At 45.8% G+C, this 22,084-nt stretch overlaps 2 protein-coding genes and 1 pseudogene across 2 annotated transcripts; all 3 read right to left on the bottom strand.

The window, feature by feature from the left end:
• Nucleotides 1-1,410: 1,410 nt before the first annotated feature.
• Nucleotides 1,411-5,175, bottom strand: LOC101784221 (transcription factor MYB80). The gene is made up of 3 exons (XM_004972200.1): nucleotides 4,805-5,175; nucleotides 4,584-4,710; nucleotides 1,411-2,301 (listed from the first exon to the last, which is right to left on the bottom strand). The coding sequence occupies exons 1-3, from the start codon at nucleotides 5,173-5,175 to the stop codon at nucleotides 1,411-1,413; spliced, it is 1,389 nt and encodes a 462-aa protein (XP_004972257.1).
• A 5,680-nt stretch (nucleotides 5,176-10,855) lies between these two features.
• On the bottom strand, nucleotides 10,856-14,212 carry LOC105914433 (annotated as a pseudogene).
• A 1,218-nt stretch (nucleotides 14,213-15,430) lies between these two features.
• Nucleotides 15,431-17,512, bottom strand: LOC101760719 (isoflavone 2'-hydroxylase). The gene is made up of 2 exons (XM_004970566.2): nucleotides 16,471-17,512; nucleotides 15,431-16,392 (listed from the first exon to the last, which is right to left on the bottom strand). The coding sequence occupies exons 1-2, from the start codon at nucleotides 17,419-17,421 to the stop codon at nucleotides 15,778-15,780; spliced, it is 1,566 nt and encodes a 521-aa protein (XP_004970623.1). The 5' UTR covers nucleotides 17,422-17,512; the 3' UTR covers nucleotides 15,431-15,777.
• Between the last annotated feature and the right edge of the window lie 4,572 nt (nucleotides 17,513-22,084).

Raw genomic sequence — 22,084 nt, 5'->3', positions numbered from 1 at the left:
GTCAAATCATGGACTAATTAAACTTAATAGATTCGTCTTGCGAATTAGACTTCATCTGTACAATTAGTTTTGTAATTAGCCTATATTTAATACTTCTAATCAGTATCAAACATCCTATGTGACATGTGCTAAATTAGCACGTTTGCAGGAGCAATCCTCAGCAAATCTGGCAAGATTTCAGCTTTTTTCTTGAGACCAGTCCTATCAAATGGCCACCCCTCGCTCCCTAATCCCTATGCACACTGAAGCCGGCCCCCTCTTACAATTGGCTCAAGCACTGCCACTGATTGCTTTGCAGTAGCTTCCACAGGAGCTCAGGCTGTCCAAAATGCAGATGGCTGCAAAGAGGATTGGATCGGTTGCGTGCACACCAGAGAAGGCATGAATATTTACTGGCCGGAGAAGAAAAGGGAAATCGCTGCAGCCAAACCCTGTATGGAAAGCTAAATCACACTCGAGTGTTTCATCCCCTCCTCACACTCGATTTTTTTTTCTTTCCATCCTCTTCCCCTTCTTCTTTACCTCCGGCGAGCTTTTAGGGCTGGGGGTTTCGGGGGTCGGAGGGAGCTCCGGGCGGCAGGTAGCGGGCGGTGGTGGCGGGAGAGACGGCGGCGAGGCGGGGCGCCGCCCGCTGGGGCGGCGATGGACCCCCCGGTTGCGCAGTGGAGGAGGCGGGGGCGTCGAGCTCCCCAACCAGTTCGCGTCGGCGGTGATGGAGGGCGGCGGTACGCCGCCGGAGCCCGGCGGGGAGCCGGTGGCGGCGGGGGAACCTTGGCCGGACTTGATGAAGAAGATGCCGGGAGGAGAACGCCGGGAGAGGATTAGCGGCGGGCCGCGGTGGCTTCGGCGGCGGGGACGCCGCCGGAGCCGGACGGGGTACCGGTGGCGCGCGGGGGAGAGCGCACGAGCGGCGCGTGCAAGCCGGCGGGCGTCGGGGTCGGGGCTCCTGGGGTGAATGGATGGGGAAGATGAGGAGATAAGGTAGAGAGAGAGATTTGATCCGAGCCGTTCGTTTGATAATCAAGGGTCAAAAAAAATCGAGTGTAGTGAGGGGATGGAATACTCGGGCGTGCTATGGACAGCCCCTCTATACATGCATCAACTGCACACAGTTGATCGGAGCAAAATCTTACACTACGGCATCTCAGGTGCTTTGAATTGCCACCATACAAGCAATAAACAATAAAACAAAAGGGACAGAATCACATAAATAGAAATGGTTTCTTGCTGATGAACGAAAGAGTCTATTACAGCACAGGTTCTTAATTAAAGCCACATCCACGGTCCACATACCAAATTTAAAATCCAAATCGTTCAAGGGAAATTGTATATAGTCCACGCATGCGCGAAGATATTCTTACCGGGATGCAAATGCAAAACAGCTACGCAAATCCAAGCCCTTCGTCATCCTCACCCGAACCTGGTGAAATCAAGATTCACGTCGTCATTGGAGAAGAATTCCTCCGACGACACCAGCTCAGCGATGTTGTCAGTGTCACCAGCTGGTTCGCCGCCACTGCCACCGGCATTGCTAGGCCCTGCTTCACTGTAGTAGCCGTCTGCACAGGCGTTGCTTGGCCCTGCTTCACTGTAGTAGCTGTTTGCGCCGGCGTTGCTAGGCCCTGCTTCACTGTAGTAGCCGTTTGCGCCGGCATTACTGTAGTATCCACCAGTGTAGTACGAGGGACCAGCTGCAAGCCCTGGGTTCGGTTCCGTGAGGTATTCAGCAAACGGGAGCCAACTGAAGGAGGCTTGATGAGGGTCTTGAGTAACCATCTGAAGGGGCGGCACCGGCGCGGGAGCGCGCATAGGATAGCTCATGTGGTACGCCTCCTGCGGATCACAGCTGATGTTCAGGTCTGGCAGCAGTGGCATGTTGTGATTGATCATCCCCTGCAGGTGGGGAGATGGCGGCCCGGACGGGTTGGCGGCGTTGAAGTTCATCTCCATCTGGGGCGCCGGTGAGTGGACAGCCTCGGGACCGACCACGGGCCCGTTGTATGCGAGGCCTTGGGGCGGCGGTGACATCGGCGGCGGCGGTGCTACAGACTCGGAGGGCGGGGACACGGTGCGGATGTACTCCTCCAGGATGGAAAACTGACCGGGCGGCACCTGTTCGCTCTTCTTCTTCTTCAAGCGGCGGTTCGACTTCAGGCTGCGCTTGGTTGCGTTCCAATGATTCTTGATGGCGTTCTCTGACCGGCCTGGGAGGAACCTTGCTATTGATGACCAGCGATTTCCAAAGTTTTTGTGAGCTCCAATAAGGATCTTGTCGTCCTCCTCCGTCCATATGTCGTTTTGCTGTGAAAATTCAATGAACAAAGAATGCTTAGCATAAGCGACGATCAATTCTATGCTAGAAGGACATAGTACATGCAAAAAGTTAATGCTTCCTGTTGCTCATTCGCCTGAAATTGTGAAAACATTCTGTCGACATTCAATTTGCCAGAGATGGATCATTTTGTTTTGAACGGTAAACTGTGGGGGATGTACAAACAAGTCGGGAGAGATGGATCATTGATGAAGGTTTTCGAGGGTTAGCGTTTCGGGTATTTTCATAATCCTTTTAGGATTCGCCATGGCAACTGGGCTTAGATCCAAGGGAGTCTAAATACTAGAGTGGAGAAACTAGGTGACAGGAGGTGGTACCACGGTGAGGGTGCCGGCGTCCAAGAAGGTGAAGACCAACAGATTTTCAGCGTGTCGCATGTAGTGAAAAACAGGCCTCGGGTGGACACAAAATCAGGCAACCAGATACATGTAATAGCACACCACGTGAAATAACAATGCTTGAAGAGGAGTAAAGGAACCTGGGATGTCACTAATATTTTGGAAAAAAAAAGGCATAAATCTTAAACCAAATTCTGATTGCACCATAATATTTTTTAGATAAGATCTTCAAGACAAATACCATGTTTGGATGGAGTTTTTGAACAAGTACTTGTTTTATGTGAACAAAAGATGAAATGGGATGCATAAATAACTTAACAATGTGAATAAATTAGTTTATGAAGGGCGAACAAAATGTTCTACAGGATAACAAATCTACCCCCCCAACATGTCTACATCACAAACAAATTATTCTTACATGCGAACGAATTAATGTAGAATGTAAAAAAAATTTAACATCTCGAACAAATGCGTTTATAGGCAAACAAATAATTTACACATGGTAAACACGTAAGTATACAAAAGAAAAGAGAGAAAAATAACAAAAAAGAATAGGGTTTTTGCAATGGTTAGAAAAATTGAGAGCCGCCCATTTATATAAATTGTATGATGAAAAGATAGAAAGTACCTAGATATACCTAAAGAAAAATATCATGAAGTATCAAATAGGTGGGACTAAGTAAAAAATAATGGGACTGTATCTAATTTAATTTGATTTTTTTAACTACCTTCCTCATATCAACGACCAGTAGTTTTTTTTAAAAAATACTTGAAAGTATCAACTAGTATCAAATATATACAAAATTGCAAAAAAGTATACATATGTTGGACAAATAAATAGATAATTATACAAAATAAAATAAAAAGAATGTCAAAGGGAAAAAGATAAGGAAGCAATAAATAAAAATAAATTTAAAGAAAAAAGAAATGAAATAGAAACGAGATAGTAAAACAAAGTGGAAGACAAAGTAAAACAAAAAAGGAAAGAAAGTGAAAGGAAAATGAGAAAACCGTCACATGAGCTGTACCTGGACCATGATTTCCATGTGTAGGAGGCCGAAAAAGTCTTAACGGGCCAAATTTATGCCACTCGGGTGACAGATAGTTATCTGCCACTTTAGTGTCAGATAGCTGGACACGAGCATGGCGGGTGAGCCTCTAAAGCGAACGCAGAATAGGAAGCCAACTGGCCGGGGTAGTAAACTAGCAGCATGTGAAGAAAGAACGACAAGAACGTGATCCACCAAAGGAATAAAAACTAGCTAAACAACAAATATTGATCTAAGAGGTCATTTTAATCTGGTCGAAATGATAGAAAAAAAAGGAGCACGTTGTATACGTGATTTTTTCTGCTTTCACATTTTCCTTTCCTTCTCCATGCGGAATCTAAGGTAGGAAAAGGTAGATGAAATTTAAGAAAGATCACAACATTTAATGAGTACTACTTTGTGCCTCAATCTCTAGTATTAAAAGGGTGAAATGTGCTGGAATATTAAGCGTTTCTTTAATTACTGCCAGGTCCATAAACTCTTAAGTGGGATGCATAATACCATAAACTGATTTTGGAATACGAGTTCATTGCGGGGTAAATCAATTTTTCACTTAAAACCTTGTTTTGATAATCACCTTTCTGTCACAATTCAAAGTTTATGTGCAACAAAAAGAGGAAGTAAAGGCTTGGACAAAATACACTTACATGCTTTAGTGGCTCTGATGAGGAATTAGATGAATTAGATGCGCTTATTATTAACAAGAAACACATGTAACATTAGAACAAATCCAAGCTATCTAATCTTTTCCTTTGTGATGAGGGAAAATTCTCCACGTTGCTCATGCATAAAGATCACATGAGATTCTCTAGATTAAAAACTTCCTACAAGTAAACCAAATAACAAGAAAGACATGGATCATACCTTAATGTCAGGATGCAAATGGTTGATCCATCGCTCACGGCACTGTTTGCCAATCCGACCGGGCAAAGATTGTGCTATCACCGACCAACTGCGCTCCCCAAGTTGCATTACCATATCCTTCAGAATGCTGTGGATTTGAGAAGCAAATACTTAAGATCAAACAACGAAATAAAGGGATCTGAACCATGTGGAGGGGGAAAATTCTGATTTGGTATTCTTACCTATCCTCTTCCTCTGTCCATGTTCCCTTGAAGGGTGCTGGCTTGCCATCGTTTTCGATTTCCGGTTGTGGAGCCACTGCAGCATCAATCGGAATGCCACCAAGAGCGTTGTAGCTGGAGGTCGTAATAGCCCCCTCTGGCATTTGAAATCCCACCGGAGTCATGCCTATACTAGCCACGAGGGAGCTCACATCGAGGGGGCCACCCATGGATTGAGCACCACCAACTTGAATAAAAGAAGGCGCCACCAGATTGTGCTCGAATCGAGGACCACCATGACCAGAGCTAGCAAGGTAACTCACCGCCACCTCATCCCCTACCAACGCCGCTGCAAGGACGCGGTTGAAGACGGCAGACTCCTCAAACGCCATGATCGGTACAACCTCCAAGGTTGGAGGCAAGAGTGTGAATTGCAGAGACTTGAATTTCAAGGTGGGTGAGAGAAGGGGAAACAATGGGGAAAGATGAAAGGATGAAGATGGGGATCTAGGCCCCTGGTAATATAGAGAAGAAGGGTGCAAGATCGCCCGTTCACCTCCTTGAACCACTTTCACATCCAATGGACAAAAACTATGCAAAAATATGACGTTCCAACTCTTGTTTTCTTACTTGCACGGCCCATGGAAGGGGATTACTTTGGTATGGGCATCCACTATGTTCGGCCCATTTGTGCCATTAACTCCTCTTATCACCTGGTCCAAAATATTACTAGCCCAACGTATGAAGTAATTATCAGCCCAAGTTGCTCTTTCACAAATTAGCGGCCCTAGAGATCTCTTCTATAGCAAGGCTAATGAGAGTATAAGTTAGACCAACTTTTAATGGGGATAGACCTGAAACACGTTTGGCCTTTTGCGGCACGTATCAATAATAGAGCATGCCATGTGGAATTTCCTCATCATTTATTCCTTCCCAGACTACAATCTCTCATGAGTTCATCCTTGCCTTCCTCGGGGCCCAAGCGCCTTTCCTTGTTCTCTGAACCTATGGTTTGTTTAAATTTTTTTTGCAACCATGGAGTTAGGATTAGATAGCAAGAGCTTTTTATTTGAGGCAGAAAACTATTAGTATCAAACTAAATAGTTAAAAAAGAATCCCTACACTCAGGAAGCTTATGTCTCAATCAGGGAGAAAAAATTGATTCAAGAATAAACTTTTGATTCAAGGTTCTGAATGTGGCGGAACCACCCAAATTAACTTAGCTAAAGCACACTTAAGTTGCCTAACACACGATCATGTAGTTTAATCAAGTTAACTTGGTAGTCCGTCAGATTTCATCCGATAAACCACTTAACACATGATCGAGAAAGCATAGCTCACACGAAGATGAGTGGTTCTAGAGATTATAATAGTCCATCCAAATTAAACAAGTGCATCAAATTATTACAACATCGAGTTCAAAATTCAAACATAGTTTGCAGAGTTTCAAGCAATAGAAATAAATAGGCGGAAGCTAACGTCGTTGCAGGATATCATGACGAAGCCGATCATGACATCAATGATCCCGATCCTGACCGTTCGAGGAGGGATCCCACTCAACCGTCCAACCAGGAGGAAGCTGGGGAGGCCAAGTGTCACTTGCAGCGAGCTCAGAGGTATCAACATCACCTGAAAAGATGTGCCACAACAAGACTGAGTGACTACGCTCAACAAGACTTAACCGACCGGTGGTACTATTCCACCAACACCTAGACATGCAAGCTTTTTGGCTAGAGGGGTTTGTTTTTGCTAAAAGCAACTAGTGTAGGTCCTTACTTTCAATATTTTAGCCACAAGTTCTATGTTCAATTAACAATCTAAGTTAACAACTATACTAAACAAGCATAGTTTTCCAAGCAATTTATGACAAGCGTTACTATTAACATCATCATCAAGTTCCATTGTTACTCAGTGTAGCATAGCGATCAAGTAGTCCCAAACTGTGAGAGGCAAATGAATCATTTTGAATTTCTTAACCATGCATGGCGAACCTAATTCCACGACATCCGCGCACCGCGAAGGATCGCTTCATTTGTCAGCCATCCCCATCAATTCCTAGACCCGTGTCAGGACCACTTCCCTTGGTACAAGGCTCCATAGACCCGGCCTCTGCCGTTCTATGACCGCACTTGTCACCACATGCGGCCGCAAGGGAACTCCATTCCAGAGACAGTGGAATGATCCGCTCACGTTCCGGTTCAATCAGGTACTAGGCTTCCCCATCCCATACTAGGTATGAGATTAGTACTTTCAAACACTTGATCACGCACACCATCACATCTCAAGCTTAGTCCGATTTCATGTAGACAAACGGGGCAATCCACCGACGACCAAAATAGTTCACAGAGCCCTACCCCGTCCATCGTCCTTATAGTTGTAACAAAAGGAAAGCAAACAACTCCTATAACTCATGAGTGACAGTCAATCACTCGACTTTTACCGAGTCCTATTAAGCATTGCCTACTCGGCCTATCATACTAGTGTTCAGATCAAAGGGCACTAATTCATGCATCTACGGTTTCAATCAATTCCTAAAAATGTAAATGCACAATCAAGCAACCAAATATATTGCAAGTACTTGAAGAAAGGAATTTATGCTCCGGGGCTTGCCTTCACGTGAGGAGTTAGCGAACTGGTCTTTGGCTTGCTCGGGCTCGGCTCCAACTAGCTGCAGATCAACTACGGCTCGTTCTTCTGGCGCCGGGTGAAGCTCGTAAGTCCCGTCAGCGAGGTTAGTACTGAAGAAGAAGAGGTTAGTACGAAATGCAATGCATCAAGCTAAATTTTCAAGCTTTCTCATAGGATGTAAAACACGAGTTAATACTGAAGAAGAAATTATATAAGGGCCACATTCACCTAAATAAGGTTCTACACCTTCTTTATCTACATAAGGAAGGTGGGGTGTGGTACAAGTCTGGGGTTGTTTTGATGCCAATTGTGTACATATAAGCACTTACTTTATTAAACTTTAGATCGGAAAGCTATCCAATTTCTGAATGTTGTTTTGTATCTCTTCCAATATTACCTTTATTACCTTAAGGTAGTATATACTTAAACATTTTTAAAACATAAACCATAATGAAACTGGTGATGAAATTTCAACAGTGAGTTATAGGGGTGATATTTAGATTTTGGTGAATTTTTGAAAAATTTTAGTGAAGGGCATCTTTTTCCATACATTCACCCTATTTATTCTTCCCTAAAAAGGAAAGTGCTTTTTCTTTCTGTTTCTGATCAGGTTCCATATTTTTCCTACAAACTACACTATACCACTAACTTATTCGCGTTGGTTTCACATTTTTATCATCTCTGATTTAATTATTATGCAAAATACAAAAGCAACCTTAGATTTTCATGACAAAACTAAAACAGAGGTTTAAACATCTGATCCAGGCCCCACATGATTTTTATGAGCTTCCATTCTCTTAAAAAAGAACTTGAGAGTTGGATTTACCTTTTTAGCATTTTTCTGTGATTTTTTATAATTTAGATAGCTTAAACAAGGATTAAATCATATAACTTTAATCTTAGCAGTGACATGTGCCAAAAGTATGTTTATTAAAAACTACACTTTATATTGAGTCTAGAAAAATTGCTTTGATATTTGTTTGAATTTTCTATGACTTTTGGTGAATTTCTAAAGTTAAACACATTTTCTGCTGACTATAAAAGAAAAACCGAGGTAAACTTGCGGTCTAGCCCCTAGGTCTACACTTTAATTGTGTAGGGGTCCCTGGTCTTTGCACTAAAGTCCCTTATTTGACTTTCTAAACCGCAATTGGGTGCCTAGCGCGTGGGCGGCGGCGGCCGGCCGAAATTTCCGACGACTCGCCGGCGGCCTTGGGACAGTAAAGGGTCGGGAGGCTTACAGGCTCACTTTTGGCCGGTTTGAAGCAGTTGGGGGTGATGGGGAGGCTCAGTTGGGGCGGAACAGCGCAAGGGCGGGGAGCTTCGGGTGGCAGTGAAGTCCGATGGTGTTCCGACGGCGGTGACGCTCTTTGCGGGCAACGATCGGGCTCTAGAGCTGCCCAAGGGGAAGGCGAAGTGGCTGGTAGTGTCGGCAAGGTGCGGGGTAGTACGGAAGGGGGAGCTCCACGGAGAGGGCGTGCAACGGAGTTGAGAGCGAGAGCAGAGGAGTGCGGCGAGGTTCAAGGGCGAGCGGGGGAAGGGGGCACAGGTGGCACCGGGCTTCCCTTTATAGAGCGAGGGTGGAGCGGCAAGCGAGGCGGAGCAGCGGGGCCAGGGCGGGACCAGAGGGCGTCGGGACGCTGCGGAGGTCATTAATGGCGATGGCGCCATTGGCGGACAGAGGAGGGAGAGGGGCGCGACAGGCGAGAGCGCTGCAGGAGAGGCGGTAGGCGCGGGCGAAGCGAAGCGAGCGTGCGCGGCAACAGCTGCTTTGCCGGGACGCATCACCGATTAGGCGGGGAGGAGTTGTCGTGGCAGTGTCGCGGGGTACGAGCGGCAGAGCCGCGGCAGGGCGTGCCCTCGGGCGAGGCGAGGCGAGGCAACGGGCAGGACGTGCATGGCGAGCGTGTAGCGCGACTGGGCGTGGGGCGCTCGAAGCATCGTCCTGCCTCGGCTGGAGATCGGGCGAGACAGCCTCACTGGTGAAGCCGCACCACGCAGCGGCGGCGCTCTAGAGCACGCGGCGCGCGCCCTGGCACGCTCTGGGCCGAGGGATTTGCGGGATCCCTCGCCGGGCCAATTTCCAAGCGCAAGATATCCCGATTCTTGAACCGCACAACATTAAATCCCTTTACAAAATTGTAGTCCTCAGACCAAAGTTCAACTTTTGTAATTGAACCGAGTTCAAATTCGAGGTAGATTCGGAGATACAAGGCTGCAAAATTTGGAGGAACGCCGGTTTTCCAGACTTAAAGAAAAATGGGGGTTCAGCCGATTTTTAGGTCTTTGACTGACTTGAGCCCAAATTTTGAAAAGCTTCTGAAATGAATTTGACTAGAGTCCATTTTACAAAATTGTTGTGCAGACTTAGATCTCAAATTCTTATAAAAGATTTTTCTGATGTCCTGTTCAACTTTTAAGAGATAAACCCACGCCAAAATGCTTAGTTGAGCTGTTTTCTAGACTTAGCCTGGATTGCTGATTGAGGCTGGGTTGACCGAACTAGCTGACTTTGATCTAGGTTTTGAAGGCCTTCTGTGTATATTTAGAACTTACTCATCTAATCAAAGTTGTTAAGGTCTCGAAGATATTCAACTTTGGTATAGAGCTCAGCTTGAGTTTATATTAGAAATTTCGAAATAAAGAGCCCCAAAGTTGACACTTCAACTGCTTTTCTTAAATTGATACAGATTCAAATTTTGAGTTTTTGAAGGTCTTATACTCAAATTTAAACAAAACACCAAAAATAAAAGTTGTTGGGAAGGTGGAGTTCTACAACTCTTAGTTCGACAGATTTTTAAGTTCTTAAGCAAAAATTTGAGTTACTGCTTAAACAACAGTTTAGCTTGTAAGGGACACAAGTGTCTTTTTACCTACCTTTTCCACTGCCAAAGTTCTTCTTTATGTTCTATGGAGTTATTTAAGATTTAAACTGGGTTTAATTAGGCTAAGTTGTTACACCGAAACTTCCTAATTAGACTAAGGAACCTTCAGTTTTGGAGAAGTCTAATGTACAGTCCTCATGCATCTCCTCACCATCAATGGTAGAAGAAGTGAAAGCGCAAAATGATGGCACATAATGGTGATAGAGGGAGATGAACAATCACTCCTCTATGTTCCCATGTGAGACGGGTAGGATCATGCATATGTTAGCAAATTTGTATTATGTAGCACCTTATGGGATATTCATCGGTTCAATGTGATAGTACCATAATGTTGGATGTTGATTGGATTGGTTTAGAATTTTATCTCGATATCCCTAAATGTCCTACATTTAAAAGAAAAGGGAGAAAGTTATGTTCAATTTGTTCCATAAAAGGAAAAAAATATAGGACGACATCCGATGAAATGCCTTACTAGCTCTATCCCTTTTACACAACATCTACATAAAAGATGCTTAGAACAATTTTGTGTTGTTTATTACATAAATACACCATTTACACCCTAGATACCAAGAAAAACATTAATGTTTCCACGTGGCTTTTACACAACTTCCAAGTGGACTTACTTACATATAATCGAGCCAGAGCTTCCTACCATGTCAACCTCTCCATCACTGACCCTGTTGTACTGGTGTAGTGCCCCGAGAGCAAGGCCCATTGTTGGCATGGCATGATTCTCTTCGGGGTACTTGCACTTCCCTTTCCTAACGGTACCATGAACTTCCCTTCTGCTATACCAGGCTTGAACCTCTGTGGTCAGAACTCCTCCGGGTTCTCCCATATTGTTGGATCCATGTAAAATGGCATACACATTGACATGGATCATCGATCCAGCCGGTACGTCATACTCATGGATCTTGCATTCGGTGGATGCATACTTGAGCATTTGGAGACTGGCCTGGCCTGCAGGTTCGACCTGAGCTAGTGGGTTTTGGCCCACCCATGCTAGCTGTCGGGCCGGTCATGGTCAGCGAAAACCAAACCCGAAAAAAATCAGACCGTCCCGAGCAAACAATTAATTTTATTAATTTTTCAACTGAAAAAGAATGGGATGCCCGACCTTGACCTAGCCCTAGCATGAAAACTCAGCTGAACAATGCCCATAGGACTTTCGTGGGCACAAATATTTGGCCCAAAATGAACTGGGATTTTTTTCAACCCATCGTGCAAAATGCTTAGGTCTAGGTGAATGCCTCGTGGGGAAGAAGCATTAGTGAGGATAGATAGAGGAGCAAAGTCTTGTTGACGATGCATTGGAGGTAAGACGGATGGGACAAGTTGTTCTGGTCAAGAAGACATTAGTCTCTAATATGTGCGTCAATCTCTTCTTTGCCTCATCAAATTAACTCATTTCCTCACCCCCACCTCATCCCATAAGTCTATTGTCTAAACCCAACTCAATCTACCCCACCAATTGATAGAACTTGCAGGTTTGCTACACGAAACTATAGCTTTATAAAAAAAACCATGTAGAAGTTTGCAGTAAAAGTTAGACCTACATGCGGCTCATGGTTCAAGAGCGGGACCCTAGAACTAAAACCTCATGTTCACGCCTTAAATGTTTAGCAAAATTAATCAAAATCTATTGGAGATGACTTAGTTTGACAGTCCTCTACTTTGTGCAAAGTAGTGCAGCTGCACTTACATGTGGGCCTTGCGTCAAGACCCGTACACTAGTCTAAAACCTCGTGTTCACACCTTAAAATTTTAGCAAAATTGATCAAGTGTGCCTGGACTTACTTGTTGGGCCTGCCTCAAGAGCTGGACCCTAGAACTAAAATCTCGCATTCACACATTAAAATATAGCAAAACTGATTGAAATTGGTTGGAGATGATCTAGTTCGACATTCCGCTATGTTGTGCAAAGTAATGTGGCTAAACCTTCATATGGGTCCTGCATCAAGAGCTAGGCCTTGAAACATAAACCTCGTGTCCAACATGTAGGTCTCGCATCAAAAGGTAGACCTGTAGAACTGAACCCATGGGTTTATCCATACAAACCCATTCCAACCTATCCCAACCCACTAGGCACCCAAATCTATTTTGGACCCATCCAAATACACCTCACATCACAACACACCGCATGCCTATTTGGGTGGTTAAGCAGGAGCGTCATTGCCCACTCTATGGTTATTGAGGTTGTCTCAATTCCGGTAGCAAGTAGATTCACTAAGAAAAAAAAGAAAATAGTTAGAGAATTTATAGCAACACCCTAGTGGATAATAGGATATGAAAACATTGTATACAATTACTAGAGTGTTGTTGACGGCAGTTAGCACGCCAAGTTGTGAACCGCAAGCACACATATCAGTTGTAGCTTTTCTCTTAGAGATTCCCCCAAGGTTTATCAATCCACGGAATAAGGAATTTGCATGCTTAACTAAGCACTGATCTATGTAACCGAAAGCTCTTTGTATTGGATAAACTTATGCTAACAAAAGAACTAAGCAGTCTAGATCAAAGCAGATAGAGAGTAAAAGGTTGTGAACAAGATAGGTGGAACACTTATCATAGGGATCTAGGATCACTTGCAGATGCAATCGCCATGAATGAAAGGATTAGATCTGAGCGTTATCATGAGTGGATGTGAACCATACCCAACACTTTCCCCCTCACATACCGTCACTACACAAGGGTACTAAACTATCGGATAATAAGAAAATGGCATGATGATTGTTCTAGTTAAGCAATAAAGCAACCCAAAGTAGCGCTGGCCAACCATTACATGAAAGAGCATCATCAAGATATGAATCATAACAAAAGGACCTTCAACACAAGGTTCGACGATTACAAATCAAGATCTCCATACAACCCCAAGGACAAATAGAGACTTTACCCTACGATCTTACACATGTTGACGCAAAAGTAGGTAAAGGACACCCTGTAGATCAGCTGGATCAAAGATGACGATGAACGGGGGTGGGAAAGCCTCAGGCCGATCGGCCTGGGCACCTCCAAGCCGATCAGCTTGGGAGGTTTTTACCTCCTTTGGTGCTCTGCTTCGCGTGGCCTCCTGTAGATCCAATCTTCTCTCCGTTTTCCGACTTTGTGGTGGCGGTGGATGGTATTTACATGGTGTTTCCTCTCTTCTCCAACATTTTTTTCCTTGTAATTCATGAGGGGATATTTATTGTCCTTCATAGGCGGCGGCTCTGGGTCGATGGTTACTGGGAAAACCCTAGATATGTCGTGGACTTCACATTGAAGAAACGGGAGCTCGACCGGGTCCTGAAATGGGCTGGGCCGATCAGTCTGTAGGGTCCCAAGCCAATCAACCTGGGCTCTTTCTGGCCCTCTTGGTCCTCTCCTTCCTCGTGGAGGCTTCTCTCGACAGCCCATATCCAAATATCCATTAAGCTCTTTATGAAAACCCCCTAATTATGTTGTATTTTCTGTCAAAACACAATAAGCTCCAAAATACAACACATATGCAATAATGGGGTTATTTCAAGTGCCAAGTGGCGGGTTAGTATGAGAATATATATGAAAACACTAGTTAAATAGTACTAAAAGTGTGTCAATAACGAGCGCCAACAAGTGTTGATGAAATTGTCCCATGTAGATGTGAGGTTCCATCTTTTGCAGCGAGAGCATGACGTTGATCTTGCACTAATTCTTGTCGAAGTCATTAGCATCATCCTCCACATCATTGTATTCCAGTTGTAACAACTTTTGCCTCTTTGCTTTGATCAGCTTCCATATGAACACATTTCTCTGGTTCCGTACCCCTGAGCTTTCTCTTCACACCGTGCATGTCGAGTCGGTGTAGCGTAGGCACATTGTACCAAAGGTTAGTGACGCCAACAAGCGTGAAGATCTCCTCAATGATATCCTTCATCTCGCATGGCTCTTTCGACATGCTTGCATCCACATCCTTAGAGCAGGGTGTTCCTGGTCCTCACCCTGATCTTCCTAAGGATGTTGTGAGAGAGGTCAAATAGCCTCCACTTTAGCTTGGTGTCGTGCCCACCACGGTGGAGGTGTGGACCAGGCGATGCACCATCAAGCGCACCTCCTGCATGATGACGTTGTCGGGCATGACTACATGAAGCTAGACCAAAATGCAAATCTCATGGTTTAATTCCCACTCTTTCTGAGGAGTTTTGCATTCAAATATATTTTTTTAGGACATGTTTGCCACACTCATATAAAAGGATTAAAAGCTACTCATTCCATGAATCGAGTTACAAGTCCTAATATTCCTTCCTTTTCTTTTGGTTTGCAACTAAATTTTCATTTCACAAGCCTATACCTATGATTTTCCTCCTCCCAAAAAAACTTGGGCTTTAGAGCGTTCTTTATGGTATCTCCAAGATAACATCATGGCATGAAGCAAAGGCAAAATATAATAATAAAGAAACGAACTAAATAAATGTTTTCCTTGATGCCACCTCATGTCACGATCCCATGATCCCACCATGGTCCATGGCTCTTCCTTTTTGCCACTTTGTGGGTTATCATTTCTTCCACTTCATCTTTCTAAACCTATTTCTCTGAGAGTAAATTGTATCCATCATACAATAACTTATATGGTTGTATCACTTTGATCCAATAAGTAGTAAAATATGAAAATGGATGTATGGATTTGTCAAATGTGCATATACGGTCACATGTACTCTACTTAGATGTACATGTGCAAAATACATCTACTGGCGTGCATGAGACCGTATATGCACACGCATGACAAGTTTGTGCATCTGTTGGCATAGTTTGCTACATGTTGAACAAAAATGATACAATCATACAAATTATTGTATGATAGATGCAATTTACTCTTTCTCTAATACATTGGATGAAACACCACGAAAACTACTAGTATAGCATTGGTGCCTCAGCTTATGGAGTGTTTGATTTTAGGAATCACCCATTCTAGATGAGGTGGTTTATCATGAAGCCATCCTATAAATTTTGATGTGATTACTACTTTTTACTAATTATTAACTTATGAGGTTTGTGATGGTAATGGACCAACCCATTTCATTCCACAAACCAAACAGAAAGTAAGAAGTGAGAATGTGATAGATAATCACATATCTCAAACCAAACACCTTCTTAATGTCATGAACACCACAAGTACTGTCACCGTTCAATTCCACACGGTAAATCCCAAAGAACATGATATTATGCATACAATAGTGTTTACAAGTACAAGTATGCAATATACATGCACAATGTTAATCAAGAAACTGTTATACGCAATATATAAGCAGTATATAGATACAAGGGCGAAGCTAGAAAAGAAATATAGGGAGGCCAAAGTGTAGCAAATTGTCAATTGGGGGAGGGGGATTCAAGATTTTAGTGCAAAAACATGGTCAATATTTATATGGGCTTGTAGGTGCAAGAAGGATAGGGGGAAGGTCCCTCTGGCTCCTCAAGATATGTGGCATTTATTTGTTACCTATAAAATTTCACAATTTCACCCTAGATTTTCTGAAGAACAGCATACATGTGCGCCCGTGGCTTGCAGAGAGCTTCAAGAGGGACAGCCTTAAACATGATGGTGCCGGTGCCTGTTGCCATGTCAACCTCTCCATCTCCAATCCTGCTCCAATCGAAGCACTGGAGCAGCACCCCGAGAACCAGCCCCATGGTCCGCATGGCGAGATTCTCCCCAGGACACTTGCGCCTTCCCATCCCGAATGGCATCATAAACTTTCCCTCGGCTCTGCCATGCTCAAACCTTTCCGGTCTGAACTCCTCTGGGTTCTCCCATATTGCCGGATCCCTGTGGATGGCATAGGCATTGACAAGGACCATCGACCCTACCGGGACATCATATCCATGGATCTTGCAGTCGGTGGATGCCTCGTGAGGTAGTAGCATCGGCGCGGCAGGGTACAGCCGGAGAGTCTCGTTGATGATGCAGTGGAGGTACGGCAGATGGGGAAGGTCGTTCTTGTCAAGAAGACGATCCCCTCCGACGTTCGAGTCGATTTCTTCTTGCGCCTTTTTCAGTACATCTGGGTGATTAAGCAGGAGAGTCATTGTCCATTCCATAGTCGTTGAGGTCGTCTCCGTGCCGGCGCCGAGAATATTCTTCAATCCAGGTACGAGAAAAAAGTATTAGAGAGTGAAAGAGAGCATAATAATTAGCTACAAAGAAGTACTACTCACTGCCACGAGAGCGCTGATAAAGGTATCCGTGTACACGTCTGGCTCTGTTTTCTGCAGCGACAGCATGACGCCGACCATGCTCTTCTTGTCGTCGGAGTCGTTGGCGTCGCCCTCGCCGTTGTTGCGTTCCAGCTGCTTCAGCTTCTGCCTCTCTGCGTCGATCATCTTGTAGATGAACACGTCCCTTCGGTTAACCGCGTCCGCGAGCTTCCTCTTCACGCCGTACACATCCAGCCACCGGAGCAGGGGCATGTAGTCCCACAGGTTGGCCACGCCAACAAGCGGGACGATCGCTTCCACGATGTCCTTCATCTCCCGCGCCTCCTTCGACATGTCCTCGTCCACGTCGTTGCCATAGGTGTTCCTGGTCTGCGCCATGATCTCCATGAGGACGCTGTGGGAGAGCTCGAACAGCCTCCGCTTCAGCTCTACCCTGGCGGCGCCGCCCGGCGCGGCGGCTGAGGCGCGGGCGAGGCGGCGCGCCATGGCACGCAGCTCGCGTGCGATGACGCTGTCGGACATGATGTTGACCCGGTGGGTCGAGAGGAGGTGCACGGTTGCGACGCGGCGCATGGTGCGCCAGAGCGCGCCGTAGTTCGCGACGGTGAGCACCGAGTAGTCGAAGGAGGCCTCCCGCACGGACGGGAAGTGCGGTCGGTTGGCGATCGCGACGTCGAGCTCCCCGGAGAAGCACTCCTTCGCCAGCTCCGCCGAGCCGATGACGACGGCGTGGCGGCTGCCGAGGCGCAGGTGGACGACCGGGCCGTGGCGCGCCGCGAGGTCGGCAAGCGAGGTCTGGAGCGGCTTCTTGAGCAAGGGGAGGTGGCCGAGGATGGGGAACGCGAACCGCGGCCCGGGTGGCAGCCGCCGCTGCTTCCTGCGCCCCACCAAGAGGTAGTGGAGCAAGACGAGGAGCACGAAGGTGACGGCGCCGACGTAGAGTCCTTCCATGGTTGGTTGTAGTGAAGTGGTGACTGATGAGCTCGGATTTAGGACCTGTGTCTCTCTGTGCAATCTATATAGCTACATCGATGATCGAGGATAGGCTTTGTGGAAGAGATGGGTCATATGTCTGCCTTGCTTGGCAAGGTCACGCACGCTGCTTGTCTGCATACGCATACAATGACGTCTCCTTCGCGGTGTGCTGGCGCAAGATTCATCCGACGGGATACGGTCGCATCGATAGAATAGTGCATCTAGTACTTGTCAAATGTTCCGTTAAGCTATGTGCAAACAGGTAACCAGGTTGCTGCTGCCAGTCGATCACAATACTGCGACCAGCAGCTCCATGACGACCCTGAACCGATGAGAAAGCAATTACAAGCTTTTGTCCTCCATTTTGGGTAAATTTTTTCCATATACTCCCATTACTTGAGGCAGCCAAAAGGAAGCTCACATCAAGCTCATTGATAATCAAGAGTTTAGATGATAGCCCTCTTTCGGACAGCTTATAGTTTTCAAAAGAGTTCGCGGGCAGCGCATCATCATATAGTTCCACACTGTGATCGATGCACCTGAACCGCGCAGCACAGCTATGAACGAGACACATGCTGACATGCACATGCATGTACAATAATACCACGGTAGTTTTCATGTTAGTGAATTTGATGCACCAAACAATAACAATTCATCTAGAAGCTGAAGTATGCTGCAAAGATCAATTAGCCCTCGCATCGCTACGCTCTGAAACTTCTAGCCTTCTTGTGACTTTCTGGTGAGCGCACGTTTGCCTCAGGTATCTTGTCGCACGCATCTGTATTGATTAATCTTCGTTCTCCTCTCCACGGATGTGCTGTGCCGTGAGCCGGAAGCAACGCAGCGGCAGCTCGTGCCTCCGACGAGAGAAAACCAAACGAGATACGTGGTTGTCCGATGTTGGAGACCTTTCAGCATTCTGTACTTGATGTAGGCCTCAGCACTCAGGACTCAGCACATAGTTCCCAGAAACATCCGTGGAATTCCTAGCAGGTCTTCCTTTTCTCCGTGCGGCGTCGCCTGACGGCGATTGGCGGTGAAGCCGCAAGGAAACCCCGACTCCCCGAGGGCCCGGGTGAGGAACAGAGGAGATGATGCCGCTGAGCAACGGGCTCGCGACGCGAAAGCGGGGGACGGTGGGGTAGAGGACACCGACGCCGACGCCATCGTGGTGACAGAATTCTCCTGGGACGACGGACGGTGGCAGGATTGCTTGTCGGAGTTGCAAATGTCGGTGAGGAATTGGGGGAAGCTACGAGATCACGGATTAAAACTGGTACCTGTGATATTAATTAGTAGTATTAAATATAGATTAATTATAAAATTAATTGCACAGATAGAGGCTAATTCGCGAGATAAATCTATTAAGTCTATTTAATTCATGATTAGCACGTATTTACTGTAGCATCATATGTCAAATCATGGACTAATTAGGCTTAATAGATTCGTCTCGCGAATTAGCTTTCATCTGTGCTATTGGTTTTATAATTAGCTCATATTTAATTCTCTTAATTAGTATCTAAATATTCGATGTGATAGGAACTTCCGCTGCTAGACATGGTTTTCATATCTAGAAATAGAAATAGGGGTGACGAGATCTTGTGGTTATCAGATCTGGAAAAACAGGATATGAGATACTGTCTGTCCCTTGATATATGCCGTCGTGGGAAGTGTACTAGTCAAACTTTTTTTAGAAAATATTAGCAACATTTATATTTTTAAATAAATTTATTATAAAAATAGATTCAGGATCTATCTAATGATACTAATTATGTATAAAAAATATTAATATTTTTTTATATATTTGGTCAAAATTGATCGCATTTGAATTCTCGGGAAGTAAGAACGATGGATAAAAAGGGACTGAGGGAGTATAGACTAGCAAATATGCTCGTGCGTTGCAACAGAAAAAAATATTAAATTTAAAATGAACTACTTAAATAATTATATATTTGTGCAAATAATATTATCGCATGATTATTATACTCGAAAAAACGATGGAGCATTTTACCGTTAGATTTAATTGATATGATCGAAAAAGACGACATATAATATATGTTTGTTGCGGCTATGAAATACGAATTCCTCTACTCAAATATTAAGAAACCTAGGATTTTTTTAAGATGTTTCTTCAAAATTGCATTTTAGGATTAGTCAGCAGCACATTTTAGAGTCATGTAAATGTGTTGAGTCTTATCTCTACCAGGCTTCCACCGTCCATTTTCTACAATTGTGAACCGTCCGTCTAGGCGCATGCCTCGCTGCCGCTTCGATGGCCGGCACCATTGTGAGCAGCGCTGGTGAGCAAGGTGCCCGGGCCGGTGGAGGCCAACGAGCTGGAGCTCCCAGTATTACTTCTGCAGCTTGGCCCCTCACGTTGCCTCCCCTCCGCCGTGTTCTTCCTCCCGGCCGGCAAGCACCGCGGCTGCAGCGGACCAGCGCGTGGGGCCAGAAGGGGCGTGTCGTGTAGGTCAAGGGCCTCGATGTTGTGGCCCACGGCACATGGCGAAGAGCCGGAGGAGCACATCAGGAGGCAGAGTTGCTGAGGGGTGGTGTTCGAGCTGCAGGTCTGTGGCAGCGGTGCTCGATTCCACGACTGCTGTAGCTTGCAGCGTGATTCGCGCCGATAATGCTCGATTCGATAGGCGGCAGTAAAGCCAACACCTCCTTGCTCATCTTCCTCTAGCAGGAACACTCGAGCACCACCAAATCCGGGTCGAGCAACCCACGCAAGCCAAATCTTCCTTCTCTCTAATCCCTCTTAGTTGTATTTCGCATCGAGCAACGAAATCAGATAAGCCCCAATCCACCTGCAGATTGACAAGTGTGCAGCTGCAGCTCCCAAATTCGATCTCCTACCGATGTATCGCGTGTCCTCATGCAGGGAGGTGAGACGCAGGTAGGCGGCGTGGGGAGCAGGAGAAGGGAGGTGATGAGTGCCGTGCGGCCAGCTAACGGACAGGGCGAATGGGAGCTTGCAGACTAGGATAACAGATAGAGATTTGAACTTGTAAGCGGGGTAGGGGCGGTCCGTGGTTGATGCGGGAACTGAGATGGAGTGGGAGGTGATGTCAACGGTCAATGACGGATGGCTGAAACAGTCAATGATGAAGTTGGATCGCGTGTTGATTTCAGTAAAGTTCGAGGGGTTTTTTGCAAAATAAATGCGTGCCCATGGAGCTAGCCAGCATATATTTGTAGGTTGCGCAGGAGCTGCTATGACTACGATCGAAGATATCTTTCTTAGCTGACATCATAACAGTGAGGAAATATATACTACAAAAGCTGTATCCTAGGTGGCGTTTTCTTTGTTTAGCTTTGTGAACGGGCTCAGGTAGCTGATGGAGAGGTCTGCGCATATATATAGCAAATGAGTAACCTCTTGCATTCAAATAATCAGATATAGAATAATCTGTGCATTGTATCGATGGTACATAGTGAACTCAGGACCAGGCTAAGGCAGGTTAAGGTAAATTGAAACTATGACAGCCTCATGGCCACTATAAATGTGCACTATCCAACCTCATTGTGTGGCCTTCGGGCAGTTTATAGTGAAGGTAGGCAGTATCACGAGGTATACTTTAACTCATGATAATTTAAGAAAAGCATTGAAGTTGCAAACACTAATCTAAAGAGACAAAACTCTAGTATCACTTTTGAATTATTGACAGCAACTTAGCCTCATGAACCTTTGTTTGCTATTCGATTTATACACAAAGAATCGCATTGATTGCACTGTGTTTCAGGGTCTCCATTAGGTTCAATCGAAGATTAGAAGGCATGCTACTCAATAAATACTTAACTGGATTAGACATAGATTGGATTGGACAAGACTTTGTATAAGGTACCTCTGTTTTGACAGAAGTAAAGCAATTAGCATGGTATGATTAGCACTACAGTTCAACATTTCATAAACACTAAAACCTTGCACCTATAGTCGACACTATGAAGGCCAAATCAAAATTCAGATGTCCAATTGCTTCATCAGTGTTGGTGGAGAGGGAGGGTGTCCACATGTGGGAGACATACCACAAGGAAGCCTGCCCGTGGGTCGGCAAGGCATTTGGTCGAGCAACTTATAAGGCACAACAGCAGGTATCGCTGCAGGAGCTACTGCAACCGCTTCTCTTCCCTGTGCTCTTGAACAGCACGAGCGATGTTGGCTGCCTGCTCCGCTGCTCGTTCTGGTATCTACTGTCCGCGTTGATACACATGCCGACCACGGCGACACAACCTATGCGGGCGCAAGTCGCTATAGCCCGTGCACGCGGCCACGCGCCGGCGAGTACGCGAGTAACGCGACCACTCAGGCTGGGCAGAGCCATGATAGTCCTCAAGGTCCTCGTCGTCGTCGTGGACTTGCCCCAGTTCTCTTCTTCCGGCTACCGTTTTCACTGGTGCTGGATGAGTCGCGCTTGTCCTCATCGCCGCTGCCGGCCTGCCGCATTCGCCGACCCGGGCTGGCACCACCTCGTCACCATTGACAAATTCGTGCGACCCCGGGATGGCGCAACGGATGCCGCACCAGAAGCGTGGCCTGAGTAGCCCTTGCGGCCGGATGTGGCAGAGGCGAGCCGCGCGAGAATCCGAAAGGGAGGGAGGGGCGGCGAGGAAGAACGAGGTCATCGACGGCGAACGC

This window comes from Setaria italica, chromosome V (genome assembly GCF_000263155.2).
Source record: "Setaria italica strain Yugu1 chromosome V, Setaria_italica_v2.0, whole genome shotgun sequence".
Lineage (NCBI taxonomy): Eukaryota > Viridiplantae > Streptophyta > Magnoliopsida > Poales > Poaceae > Setaria > Setaria italica.
This window is presented reverse-complemented; position numbering and strand designations above follow the sequence as displayed.